This window comes from Emydura macquarii, unplaced genomic scaffold (assembly GCF_026122565.2).
Source record: "Emydura macquarii macquarii isolate MOO-44397 ecotype Brisbane River unplaced genomic scaffold, CSIRO-AGI_Emac_v2 contig_2636, whole genome shotgun sequence".
Lineage (NCBI taxonomy): Eukaryota > Metazoa > Chordata > Testudines > Chelidae > Emydura > Emydura macquarii.
This window is the reverse complement of record NW_027132773.1, coordinates 12516332-12531499: the sequence shown is the minus strand read 5'-3', so window position 1 is coordinate 12531499 and position 15168 is coordinate 12516332. Positions and strand designations below refer to the sequence as shown.

At 38.8% G+C, this 15168-nt stretch overlaps 1 protein-coding gene across 1 annotated transcript in view; it reads right to left on the bottom strand.

The window, feature by feature from the left end:
• Positions 1-215: 215 nt before the first annotated feature.
• The window catches only part of YAF2 (YY1 associated factor 2), a 40738-nt gene continuing 25785 nt past the window's right edge, over positions 216-15168 (bottom strand). Inside the window, exons 3-4 of the mRNA XM_067564197.1 lie at positions 4829-4981; positions 216-1646 (exon numbers count right to left, since the gene is read on the bottom strand). Of these exons, the coding sequence (XP_067420298.1) occupies positions 1409-1646; positions 4829-4981 (391 nt within the window). The 3' untranslated portion in view covers positions 216-1408. The remainder of the gene's footprint in view (positions 1647-4828; positions 4982-15168) is intronic.

The following is a 15168-nucleotide window of genomic DNA, read 5'->3' as shown; positions in this document are numbered from 1 at the left end:
ACTACTAAAAAAGTCCATCCAACTTTTACACTGGCCAAAAATACATATTTTGAATGAAAGACAAAGAAAAAAGAGAATTGCTAGGATGTAAATGGGCTTCCTTTGGACAGGAGACAGATGCATTTTTGTATTGAATCTGACCCTATAATTTAAAACTATACATGGATTTTTTTGTGCATAAAAACACTTAGTTGTAAACAAAAATGCAAAATCTGTATTCATAAAAATATTTTATTGGTAATTTTACATAATATCGGGTGGGACTGTAAATATTTTTCCTCTGTATCAGTATATTGCTAAATGCATAAATTTTGACAGTTTATGCCAGAAAATAGGGTACTGCATTTTTTTCCTTATGACTGATGCTACAGTATTTATTAAAGGGCCAATTCAAAATCAACGAAGCTCATCTAAGAACACAATGTGATAATATTACTTATTTCCTTACTCCTGTGCAACATAATATTTTTGTACTAAACTGATATGCGATTATGATACTGGGCAAATTTGGGGCAAGGAAATAGTGCTAAGCAGAAATGAGAACTGTACTAAAGAGTTATTTTTAAAGCTTTTCCAGAATTTCAGATTTAAAAAATTTACTTTTTGCCAAACGTTAATTCATTTGAGATTTGATGTTGGTTATACAACATAGAATACCAGTGTCTAATGACAATGTAGTACTGTATCTGAATTATAAAGCTAAATAACCAGTGCTTATAATATGTTCACTCTTTTTGCTCGTAAACATTACAATAAGTGTTTTATGTGTGAGGAAAATATTGGTAAAACCAGCAACATAATTCAGTAACAGTAATCTAGTAAACGGTGTCAAACATTGGCAAAAATTCATACAAATGTTTTATTTAATAACATTTTTCCTATTTAAGCACACCAAGTACCAGCAGGTGTTTTTAAGATAATAATTATGAAAATTCTGTTGCAGCAATAGTTGGTTAAGTTGATCTTTGATTTGCATACATATAACTATGTTTCACAATTCTCAAATAATACATATTTAGGCAGCTTGAACTATGTTATAAAAATTTAAATTCAGTACATGCCAATAGTAGAGACTCCAAGAGTTGTGTTAGAATTCACTAAACTAAAAGTGAAAATGGACTTACCAATAACACTGCATAATGAACATTCAAACCACATTTTCATGGCACCTTTAAATGTGAAGATTAAAAAGTTAGTCTGAAAATGCTTCGTAGGCATTTGTAGATCACATTTAAATTGCTATTTCTACTGCTCCACTTTGCTTTTGTAAAACTGCATAAATTATGTTCCAGTAAACATATCAATTGTGCATGGATAATCGGTCATGAAAATGTGGTAACTGTTGGCAGAAGTTGTGTATTTGCATGTTTTGAAGAGAAGAAACTAAAGAAACTGGAGAAAATAAACTTTAATGAGATTCTCCATTCAATGATGAGGCTTCTCCTCTGGGTGAAGATGACCTGGACATTCCCCTCTCTGTATTGTCAGAGCTAGAACCACTCTGACTGTGTTGATCTGCAGAAGCGGCACTGGAAGCAGGTGGTGACTTAGTTTTCTCCTTAAAGTCTGTAATAATGACTGTCAGATCTCCAACGGTAACTTCCAAATGCTGGGCACTACTTCGATCCACATTTTTCAATCTTGGCCTAAACAAAACAGAATCAAATTAAAACTAAAAGCTTCAACATCCCATAATCCTCTGGCCCCTCCAATTTTTAGTGATTTTTGGAGAAAAAGTATACCTCAGAAAAATACTGCACACAGTAATATTATGAATACATAAAATGAGAAGGGACCACATAGCTAGCGACACTAAATATTTAACTTTTTCTTCACCTCCAAATCAAATTATTTAAACAAGACCCCCTGGATAATGTGATTAACATGGTCACAAATGGTACTCCACATTTTAAGATTTTTGCTTGTAAAAAAATTAAGTCTCTAGCTTTCATGGCTGCAAAGAACATTCAAAATGTGACCGCGCAGTAATATCAGACAACCTAAAACAACAGCTCTGAGAAGTATGAATTTCTCCATTCATCTCAGTGAGCGTTAACTTTCAAGTTCTTGGTATGCAGAGACCAGCTCCCATGTCCTCTAACCAGTTGCTTCTAAACTTCTAATGTGCCGGTATTAGCAAATACAAATTCTGCAGCATGCTGAAAATTTAAAATTTAGAGTGGGCATAATGTAAATGGAATTTTATTTTAAAATAATTGACAAAGAACACTATGATGTCTGGGCTGGAGTTTGTGTAATTTACATAATTCTGGGATCCCTGATAATTTAATACTAAAATCCTGCATAGGACACTGTGCCACATGGATGATTGTGGTGGAATCCACTTCCCTAAACATACTCTGGTCTGATTTCTACTTTTTTTTTTAGAACCACAGCAGAACATTTAAACTATATTCTACCAACTTGGTCTTGGCAAGTGCTAGCACAACAGGTGATGTAGGCATGAAACACTTTAATTTACTAGTTTTGTGCGCCAAGTGACAAATCATGTCATCCAGCCGCTGAAGATACCTGCGGACAAAAACAGCACAGCAAGCCTTTTAAACTGATCTACAGAACCTATATCTGATTCCACAACTTTCTCCAGGCCAAGCTTGGAATTAAAGAAATTAACATGAAACCACCTTTTGGCAGGTGTGCTCCTAACCTCACCTCACCTTTCTGAGGGATTTAGAGCCCTGCCTCAGGTAGAACTGGTGCTGAATAACCTCATCCCACCTTGTGCACTCCTACGCAGCTGAAATTTGAAGTTGCATGACAGTACACAGGGAGCCCAATGAGACTCTTGCCCGAAGGCTGAACAGACATTAATAAAGAAGAACCAAACTGGTTACTCCAAGATGTGGAGGTTGAGGGAGAGGATTCACTTTTGCCAGCTTGAATGGGCTGCATGCCAGAGAGAAAATTTAGGGTTTACTGCATGCAGAATGTATTATACATATTTCTAGAAACAATATTTAAATGTGCTCCTTTAAAAAAAAATGCTCTTTTAAATAATCCTCTTAGAAACTAAGGTGAGCATTCTTAATCAGAAACCCAGTGCAGCCAAAATCAAGTAGTACTTTTTTTTACTTGTATGTAATACTTAAGTGTTTGAATATGGAAAACAGTAGGCTGATTTCTCTTCACTGTTAATTTTTCAAGCAATTTTTTGAACAGTTCTTACTTATTCTGGTTTTTTTTACAATGTTCCCAGCCCTTGCACTATCACTCTTTTTTTACTTCTCATATAATAAGACTATTTAACCTTCGACTTTCCCACATAATTGTTACCACTTAAAACAGTATCCCTAAAGATGCTAACTTACAAATATTTTACACTCTAGCTAACCAAAAATTATAATTAGAAATAAGACAAACATTACTAAAATCCTTTATTCCAGCTCTGTTCCATTTCCTTCCTGTTGGAAGCCTCAACTTTCTCAATCTAAATTCTTGCTACTTCAAGGTGTAAATTTGGAGAATACTCTTTACTCTTTCTGGAACAGTCCCTGAACAACATTGAGGGTCCTGTTTCATCCCACGAGTAGGAAAATGTCTGCTACTTCTCTGTAGAAGTGATTCCACAGAATCTTCCTTGGCTGAACTCTGCCTCACAGACTGGAACACTTCCAAAAAACACCCACAGTGCCACTATTTCCCTACATTTTCCCCTCCTCTTTTAATTAGATTGTGTCTTTTAGTCTTTTGAGTTTTTTAGTTACACATTTGTGACTCAAGTAACTTTATACTTAGTTTGGGAAAATCTGGGCAATATTGCTTGTGTCTAGAGCTGTACAAACAACTGACTTTTTGGGTTTGCTGGCAGTTCCAAAAAATAAAATACAATCTATTTGGGTCAACCCAGAAAGGAAATTTTTCTAAGTTTTCAGTGAATTGAAAAGTTAGAAAAATTAGTTTCAGGTCAAAGGAAATGTTTCTTTCTACCTGAAACAATGTTTTGTTTTGACTTTGAATGAGTGTTTTTAGGGTGTTTTGTTTTTGGTTTTTTAAATTGAGGAAATATTGAAACAGTGTGAATAAAAAAAATCAAAATGTTAAATTTTGCAAACGTTACAACAAAATGTTTAGTCTTCTTGGATTTTGTTTTTCTAACACAAAATTCGACAAAGCTGACACAAAATTCATGAATCATTTTCTGTGTCACTGAATCTGTACTTTAAGCCAAAAAAAATTTGGCTGAAAAATTTCACCCAGTTCTACATTTCCTTCCAGCTGCAGGCTGCTCCTGGTCCATGGCAAGATCAAGACTTCTGTGACTACTTGCTTATCATATTACTTGTCATATTTCAGACTGGTATTCTAAAAGTCCAAGATTTCCTTCAGTATCCCAATCTACTGCATACGTATTCAGCTTCATAAGTCAATCATTATTCTAGCCTTTGTTCCTTCTCCCAAATTCTGCATGAATACCAACAACTCTACTTTCCTACTCCTTCAGAGCCTTATATTCCCTTTTCCTATCCAATTCTGTGTTAAAACTAGCCACTCTCCTCCTCTCCTTGTTTACTGGAACTGTGTATCTTCCATTTTTCCTGTCTACAGATTATTATACTAGATGAGGAAAATTCTATTCCTTTAATGACAAGACCTAATTCTCGCTCTCTCTCCTGTTTAATCCATTTAGTCTCCATCTTCTGGTCAAAACTACAAACTGCAAGATTGTTTCACATTAAACAGCATCATAAAACAATGAAACTTCAACAAATATTTAGTCTAATTTTAAAAGGACTTAACGTATTTACACTAGTGGTGAAAAATGTATATATCATTTAATATTTTTAAAACAACAATTTTTAACATTTACCTGGTTTTCTTATGACTGTTCTTTTTGCTAGTTGTTTCCTTTTCACTTTTTTCCTTTTCTACTTTGTCTTTTTTCTCTTTCTTTGATTGTGTAGGGGGCACAAATTGCTGAGTAACATGTTGTGCAACCAGCTGAGAGACAGGTCGAGGTTTCCTGTGAGCACATATATATTTAATTTATTTATTTATATTTTATAGCATCAGTCTTATATTGCACATTTCACAGTAATTAAAACAATAGTCAATACAAAATGCAAGACTATTAAACACATCAAACTGCCAGCAGTTCACGATAATAGCATACCCAATTATAAAACTCACTGTATCCTGCCCATTAGCCTATTGATTCACCTCATCCTATCATGCCCCCAAAAGAGACATATTAAGGATTTAGAGACAGGGCTTTGTGCAGTGTGTGATGGGACGTATCAACCCCACACTGGTGATGTCAGGATTTACCCAGTGCTTTGCACCCAGGAGGCCACACCCTCAAGCCCTTGCTGGGAGCCTATAAAAGGAAGCAGCTCAGCTCAGTCTAGGCTGGCTGAGGAGGAGAGTGGACGTGAGCTGCAGTCTCCTGCTGAGAAGCTGCTGGAGCTCCAAACCACTGAGGCCAAGCACCCTGATTATGTTGTGGGAGCCCGGTTGACTGTGGAGACTAGAGAGAACAACAAGCCGCTATCAACAGGGGAGCTACCAGAATCAGGATTAACAGTATGAAGTGACCTAGGGAACATGTTTGGGCATGCTAAAACAGGAACCCTATACCAGGGTACCTGGTTGTCATAGGACCCTTGGTCAGAACCTGGCATAGTAGGGTGGGCCCAGGTTTCCCTACCCTCCCCACACTTGCCATGAGGTACTATTGCCATGAGGGAAGGCAGCTCAGCTCCTTAGACTCTTGCCACAGCAAAACACTGCCACCAACAGAGGCGGGGCAACTCTGCCGTCAACAGGAAGGCATCCCCATTCTCTTGCCACAGGGCAATATGGACGGTGAAGTAGACGGCCTCTTATTGGACTCACTGCTAGGCAACGTCACTGCTGAAGTAAGAGGCCTCTCCTCGGACCCTGACTGACTCCCTTACACAGTGTGGCCAGAAAATTAACATATGTAGACACACCAAAGGGGGTGAGCTCTGAATAAGAAGAGTCTTCACAGACAATGCCCTGCCAGCAGCACCCACCTGTTTAAATTAAGGGTCCCCCAGTTTAAGCACATCTGCTGATAACAACTGCAGAAATATCACATGGGGAAGGAGCTCATCTTTCAGTTAACCAAACCATTGTGGGCTTTATAGATTAAATCCAACACCCCTGAACTCCACATAGAAATGTCTGTATTATTGTAGTTTGTAATTTTTATTTTATTTTATATTATAATTTCTTTATGATTCAGAAAACAAAATTTCCATCCTCTGCATAGCTCTGGTATTCCTTAGGGAAAAAACACTGTGAAACCAGGAGCAATGTGCAATAACATTCAGAAAATACAAAGCAGTTATTAAATCAAGCTTTAAATGCTGCAGTTTCTAATACATACTTATTTTGGCCTGCAGGTCCATTCCATTAGCATTTGTTGCTTGGGTGCAGTAGAAAGTGAAATGGCAAGCAAAATGACACTGTAGCTGCCTTATTGTTAAGGTTACATTTAGAGTTCCACTGTCAAGTTGAGCAGCCACAGAGTGCTGGAGACACAGTTAAACTGATACAGTGGACAGAAGTTGAAACCTAGGTTCACCCAATATCCAGACGTGGAGTAAAAACACCAGTAAAAACAAACCGAGGAAGAAAACCAGCACAAGACTAGTCAGTGAAAACTAGACAGTTTATGTCAGAAGGCAAAACCTATGACTATTTCCTTTGTGGCCAAGTGGCGTATACTTTCACTTGGTACCAGCATGCAGCGCACGGCTGTCAGAGCATCTTGAGGCCAGAACTGCTGAACTGAAACAGCAGATAGTAGCTGAAATATATATATATATATATATGGAAATACACAAGGGACCACTGTGAGTGTCTAGTCTCAACTGCTTAACACTAGTCATAGAACTTCCTTGTATACCCCTGCTTCAGGATCAACAGCTGTGCTTGAAATAGAGCACATCTTTTAGAAAAACACCCAGTCTTGATTTAAAAATCTCCAGTGATGGAAACAGCACATTCTTGGTAAACTGTTCCAATGATTAATTATCCTCACTACTAAAAATGTGCACCTTACTTCTAATCTAAATTTGTCTAGCTTCAGCTTCCAGCCATTGGATCTTGTAAGACCTTGGTCTGTTGGAATAAGAGCCCTCTATTATCAAACTTCTGTCCCCCATGTAGGTACTTAGTCTGTGATCAAGTCACTCAACCTTCTCTTTGACGAACTAAATAAATTGAGATCCTTAAGTATTCCACTATAAAGCATATTCTCCAACCCTTTAATCATTCTTGTGGCTGTTCTCTGAAACATCTCCAATTTTTTAACATTCTTCTGGAAGCGTGAACACCAGATCTAGACACTGTGTTTCAAGGATCACGTTAACCCTTTTGGCCACAGTGCTGCACAGGGAACTCATGTTCAATTGATTATGCACTGTGACCCCCCATCCCCATCTTTTTCAGAGTCAATATTTCCCAGGATAAATCTCCTATCCTTTAAGTGTGGCCTACGGTCTTTGTTCCTAGATTTATGACCCTTGCATTTGGCTGTACTGAAATTTATATTTTTTGCCTAAACCCAGACTACCAAGTGATCCAGATTGCTCCGTAACAGTGACCTATCCTTTTCACTATTTACTATGCTGATCTTCATCTCTCCTGCAAACTTTATCAGTAATAATTTTATTGGGGGGGAGGGGGACAGTTCCAACTCATTCATAAAAACTTGCACAGGGCCAACAACCGATTGTGGAACACCACTAGAAACACAGCCACTCAACAATGTTGCCCCATTTATACATACATTTTGAGACCTATAATTTAACCAGTTTTTAATCCATTTAATGTGTGCCATGTTAATTTTGTACTGTTCTGGCTTATTAGTCAAGAGGTACCAAGTCAAATACCTTCCAGAAGTCTAAGTATGTTACACCAATGCTTATCTTTATCAAGTAAACTTGCAATCTCATCAAAAAGGTATCATGTAAGTCTGACGGTATTTATTTTATGTAAATCCATGTTGATTGGCATTAATTATATTAGTATTCTTTCATTCTTTATTAAGTGAATCCCATTTCAGCCACACCATGATTTTGCCCAAGATCAATGTCAGGGTGACAGACTTATACTTACCTGGTTCATTCCATTTACCCTTTTTAAATAATGACACAACATTAGCATTCTTCCAGTCCTGTAGATTTTCCCCAGTGTCCCAAGACTGATTGCAAAATCAACATTAACCATGTGAAGAGCTCTTTGGCAAGCTACTGGATACAAGTCATCTGGACCTACTGATTTAAAAATACCTAGCTTTAGGAGCTGCTGTTTAACATCATCCTTAGCGTATGTCTGCAGAGCAGCTGAGATGTGAAAGTCCCAGCAGGGGTAGACCTACATACACTAGTTCTTCTCAAGCTAACACGGCAAATAGCATAGTGATCATAGCAGCATGGGCAGTGTCTTAAGCCACCTACTCATATATGTACCCAGGGGGCTGAGCAGGATTGTACTCAGGCAGATAGCACCTAAAAGTAGCAGTGTAGCTACAGTGGCATGGGCAGTGGCTCAGGCTAACACAAGCAAAGCTAGCACAGATATGTCTATCCATACTGAGAATCACTCCTCCCAGTGGCTGTGTAGACATATCCTCAGTTACTGTTGGAGTGAAGAGTAAATTTAGTATCATCTGGCTTCTTCCTGAATGCAGAACAGAAATATTTATTTAAAACATTTGCCTTTTTCACATTATTATTAACAATTCTACCACGTCCATCTAGTAACGGACTAATACCATTGTTAGAACTATTTGTACTTGATATATTTAAATACCTTTTTATTGTCCTTAATGCTGTTGACAGATGTGTCTTTTTGCTTCTCTTATCAATTTTTTACATTTCCTAGCTTCTAATTTACATTCAATACCATCAACCATCCTCTTTCTTCTATTTTATTTTTATATCTCACACACACACACAAAGCTGCTTTCACTTCCCCTCTAAGACAGGCTATTGTTTTTTAAATCAGTACAGTCTTTTCTTTCGACACTGGGATTGTGGATTTTGGGGCGTAAAATGTTCTTAATTCCCATTTATCATTCACGTTTTTCTGTTTAAATTTTCTCCCATGTGCTTTGGCTCAAATGTTTTCAACTTCATGAAATTGATCCTTTTAAAGCACCAAGTACATATTACTAATTTGGACTTTATTATGTTTGCACATATCAAATGTATTGAATTCACAATCACTTGCACTTAAAATAACCACTAATTTTTTACTTCTGAAATCAATTCCTCTTAATCTGTCAAAAATGAGTTCTTCTACAGAATTCCCCCATACTGAATGCAACATGTTGAATTAGGGAGTTGTCATCTGTAATTTAGAAATTCCAAGGAGATATTAATACTGATTGCATGAGATCTCCATCATATATCAGACTGAAGTCACCCATGATAATGCAGCTTCCCCCCAAGCATTATAGATAGGAGGTAAGGAGGTATAGAAATACTGTAGAGTAATCCTGCCTCAGAACTGGCTGCCACTATGCTCCAGTTGAGGTAGCAGATGTCAAAACAAGGTGGACTAGGTGTATAAACTCCCTTAGGTGGAAACCACCTTCTGAAAGAGAGAGAAGGCTGATCATTGCTCATGCAATGAGGAGGTCCCTCCAGGAGACAGGGGGATATAGTGAAACAGACTGTCATGAGGCATTTGTTAGAAATAGCTAAGTCTCTGGTGAATGGGAGAAGAAATGGTTACTCTGTGCAGTAACTGTGGTTCTTCATGATCTGTGTCCCTACGGGCGCTCCTCTTTAGGTGTGCTAATGCCCCCTGCACCTTTCATTGGAGATTACTCATAGCAGTGTCTGTTCGGCTCTTGCATGCATACTAATCAGTCTCATGCCATTGTTATATAGCACTGCATGGGCAAACCGCTCTTAATTCCTTCTCTACCATGAAGCTCCACAGCAGAGAACTCTGAAGCAGAGGGGAAGGAAGGAGGGTAGTGGAGCGCTCAAAGGGGGACACGCCTCTAAGAACCACAGTTACTGCACAGGGTGAGCAATCATTTCTTCTTTGAGTAGTGTCCCTACAGATGCCCCAGTTTACATGACCATTAAGCAGTTCCCTGTAAGGAGGGAGGGATAGGGGGAGGCCTTCGGAATAGAGTTCAGCAGCAAAGGAAGTACAACCGAGTCAAACACAGTATCAGAAGCAGAGTCATGAGTTATTGCAGTGTTCGGCAAATGTGTGCACAGACACCCAAGTAGCGGCCTTACATATTTCAATAATGGGCATGCTTTGGGTAAAACTACAGAGGTGGAAATGGACGTCATAGAATGAGTGCATATGTTCAAAGGTGTTTAAATATTACAAGATTCATAGCAAGAATTAATGCAGCTGGATAGCCATTTAAAGTATTTTAATAGAGATTGCAGCCTCTTCTGAGCTATCTGCCAGTGAGACAAACAATTTGTGAGTGTTTCTGAAGAGTTTAATCTAGATAGAAGGCCAGTGCTCTCCTGACATCAAGAGTGCAACAATTCCTTTTGGTTATCAAGATGCGGTTTCGGGTAGAAGACTGGCAGGTGAATAGGTTGGTTAATATGGAACCTGAAAGAAACTCTGGGTAAAAATTTTAGATGGGACCAAGTGAAATTGTCCTTAAAAAATACTGTGACAGGGGGGCATGCTATCAGGTCCCTATTTCCCCAACACGTCACATTATGGCTCTCAGAAATGTGGTCTTCACTGATAAATGGAGCAGTGAACAGATAGGCATTGGTTCAAACGATGGTCTTGTGAGGCATTTAAAGACCAGATTGAGGTTCCAAACAGGAGTATGGTGCTTGACTAGAAGATAGAGATTTCTGAGTCCCCTGAGAAATCTTGCTGTCATTAGGTGGACAAAAATGGAATAACCCTCTATTGGGGAGTGGAAAGCCGTGATGGATGCCAGTGGACTCTAATGGAACTCATTGATAATCCCAAACTTTTTGGTGATAGGATGTAGTCCAGCGTATCTGCCACCATGGAATATGTCTGAGGTCACACCAACAGACAAATCTTGTCCATTTTTGAGAGTATGTGAAGTGTGTAAACGGTTTCCTGCTGAGTAATAGTACTCTTCCCCTGGGCAGGTTCTCTCTGATCCATGAACCATTGACCAACCATGCTTTGAGACAAAGCACTGTGAGACTGGGGTGATGGATCTTCTTGCTGTCATGGGAGAGGAGATGAGGAACAGCGTGGAGAGTGATTGGTGGGCAAAGAGCCAGCTGTACCAAGTAAGGAAACCAAGCTGATCTGGGCCAGGTCAGAGCTATTAGGATGACCCTGGCTTTTGTCTTTTTTTTTATTTTGAGCATGACTTTGGCTATTAAAGGAGACAGTGGGAATGCATCCAAGAGATCAGAGACCAATGAAAGTGAAACACATCCCTTAGGGATCAGTGACCCAGTCCACCGCTCAAGCAAAACTGGGCACATTTCTTGTTTTAACTCTGTGGCGAACAAGTCTATCTGGGATGCCCCATTACTTGTGGTCTTGGAAGAAAGTCTGCTGAGTGCATCCGCAGTCACGTTCTGAACACCTGCTGTGATGATGACCTGGTTGCACAGGCAACAATGTCAAAGCTTGACAGCTCTGGCGGGAAGGAGAGGGAGGGGGAACCTTGCTCCTCCTTGCCAATTGCTATAATACATGTATGATACGTAGTGGTCTGCATTTTCAGTTTTTACCGATTTTCACTGAAAAATAACCAGTTTTTTTTAATTAAAGGAGTCCAGTTTTTACCAATTTACACCTGTTCATCAATCCACTCAGTATTTTTTCAGGTACTCATTTTTGTTAAACATTAGTGCTTTATACAATTGTGGTGTCCTACATCTCTGAGACTGAAGCCATTCCACTGTGTAAAACACAGAACACAAACACAGTGGAGGTTGGAAAAATTAAGCAATGTTAATATTGCGCTATGATTGGCTCACAAGGAGACACTGCCCACCTATTTCTTTGCATCCATTTCATTTGTATCCATCCAGTATGGTGCTGAATTTGAACAATCAATCTTTCATAGATAAAGATATGTAATGCCCCTATCCATGCAGTTACATACTTTAGTGCCAATCTCCTTATAGGTTTGGATGGACAGGACTGGGTTCTTCTGGATCCCCACAGAGCCAGTCCTGCCCTTTCTGTGGCTAGCTCCAGATTACCCCCAGAATGGCTCCTGTCCCCTCCATGGCTCCCAGGGGAGGGCATCTCACTCCCTATTAGTCAGGCTAACTCTTCTTCCCAGGCTTTCCCTTGTCAGTCATTTGACTCTGCCCCTTCTTCTAAGCAGGCACACCTGCAATCCTTCCCTAAGGATTATTTTTTTCCCCAAGGAGTAATTTCTGGCATGTGCTGGGGAAGACCCCATGATCAGAGGTCCCAGAAGCTAAATTCAGATTAAAAAGAAGTCAGTTACAGCTACCATAAAGAGCCTTGATTTGAAATAATTCCAGTTCCACATACAGGGCAAACTAGTTTGTTTATTATTTTGATTACAGTACAGCCTAGGAACCTCAATTAACGATCAGGGCCCCATTGTGCTAGGCACTATACAAAAAAAAATTTTAAGTCCCTGCCCTACAAAGTTTACAATCTAGGTGCTAGTCAAGACATACAGGTGGCTGAGACATGATTTTGATCATTTGCAAGAACACTCCTAAATTACAAGTTTCCAAAAATGTAACTAGTTTATAGCTACACTATATCATCCTATACACAAACTAAAATAGATAGTTAGCAAATACTGTAGAATTTTAGTATTTACTCTAATTTTTTTTAATTGTGTATTTTATGCACATTGAACTTACTTTTATGACTACATGCAGGTGTAACGGACTAATTCCTGTTTATAGAAAAAGCACATAAAAAGTAACTTTTGCTGGCATTTGTATTACATTCATAAGTATTTCTGCTTGTAGTACTGGTTTCAGTCAAAGGTACCATCAACCCTAAAGGGGTCAGCTCCAATTTTTTATCCAGAATGGCTGTCCTTTCCCTCCATAGTATTTTTTGAGTTCTGGAAAGAGATCTGATCTGGTTCTCAGATCAGAGATCAGTATTCAAAGAAAGAATTAGAAATGATGGTTGATGAAGAAAACCAAAGTATAGATTTGTTTATAAAATGCTCATGCAGAGAAACACATTGAAGAAACATGAAATTAGTGATGACGGGGAAAACAACCAAACAAACACATACACTATTACACTGGATAAAGCTACAAGCTCATTGGGACACAGTCCATGGCTGGGACTTAGGCTTCTGGGCACTACTGAATAGAGATGCTAAGGCTAATGGTGAAAATGTATTTAGGACACTTTCCCTGGAAATCCCATTTACGATTAAGGATTATGGTATTAGCGATAATGTCAAAATTGGTATGTAACTGAACACTATTCTTGTTTTTGAGGTGGGGTGGCAGTGCAAGATTTGTCTGAGCAAATTCTTTCAACATTTTTGTTCCAACTAGGAGCAAATATTTAATGTGGTGGAGGAGGTCTGTTTTTTAAAAAATATACCAAATCAAGAACATATCCATAATGTACCACACCCAATGGAATTATTTTTGTAGTGTACTTCCAAATTTGTCTCCCTTTTCCCAATGCCCCAGTTCCAACTCCCCCCTCCACACCCAGACTCTCCTTTCCTAAGGAGTTTGGGACTGCTGCAAGAGAGCATTTATAGACACACTTCCTCAGCCTCCTCTTTTTCCGCCTCTCCCACCCTCCCTATCAAATTCCTGAGCTTCAAAGGAAAGGGAATAGTTTATAGCTGTTTTCCTAAGAGATTCTCAATCACCACAGACAAGGAACATTTTGTTGCTGCTCGTGAAAAGTTCCCAATCACTCAGAGCATCTGGATGTGCTCTGGATAAGCTATGACTCTATGAGGCAGGGATACATTAATGACCCACTTAAAAGTACTTCAGCATACTTATTTTTGAGAAGGTCAATAATTTAATCTCAGAATAATACAGCTGATGCACATTGGGAAAACAAAACAGTGCAAGATATTAAATGTCACTCAACATAACTAGCGGAAGGAGTTATTAGAAATACTACTGTTGTGCATCTTAAAGAGCCAGTTGTGCTTCAATCAATTGGGGCAGAGGAAATTGAAGCAGACCCACACTGATATGCATTGTGAATGTTCCTCTTCATTTTATTCCTTTCCTCCTTTGATAAGGAACTAGCAATGGTTATTTCCAAGTCATCTGTAGCCCATTAACACATATGCAAACAGATAACTATCTTATCGATAAGATAATTATCTAGACTAGAATACATGAAAATAACTAGAATACATGAGATGATGACACCTTAGTTCTGAACAATCATATAAACTGCTGTATACTTTGGAGATGAAGGAAGATTCATTTAGTGTGTGTGTAATTCTTAATTTTCAGATATTTTAAAAGTCCACATGGTGAGGGAGATCATCCCCTCCTGAAATTAAATGTCCTATACATATGCCCTGTAGTAGCAAAACATGTGAAGACTTTACTTCCAAGTTTTAATTGAGGGGTACAGATTAAGAAAATATTTTAAACAGCTGAATGTTTGTATTTTAAAACAACCACCACCTCTAATTTTTCTACCATTGTAGAAGATTAAGTATTTTGTAGCAGATGACTTAGGCCAAGAGGTTTGCTCTCCAGTTAGGCCTTCTATTCTATTGCAGTTCCTCTCCCCACCCCCACCCCACAAAAATTGTTTAATGCTCATCTACATTTTGGCTGAGACTTAAGCATAGTGATTTCTTTGTTGGGGGTCTGCTTTATCCTAGGTGGGGGGCAGACCCTCAATTTCCTAAGACAAGGATGCCAAGTGTGGTACACAACATATTACAGTAATTTATGTATCTAATATATGGGATATTCTGACAGGCTGCAGACACTGAGATTTAACAGCACAGAGGTCAAGTCTGGCATTCGTCTCAGACTCTAAGGCCAGAAAGCAGCATTGTGATCATCTAGTCTGACCTCCTCCACATCTCAAGCCACAGAATCTCAACCCACCCACTCCTAGAATAGGCCTAAAACCTTTGGCTGAGTTACTGAAGTCCTCAAACCTTGATTTAAAGACTTAAAATTACAGAGAATGAACCATTTACTCTAGTTCAAGCCAGCAAGTGACCCATGTTCC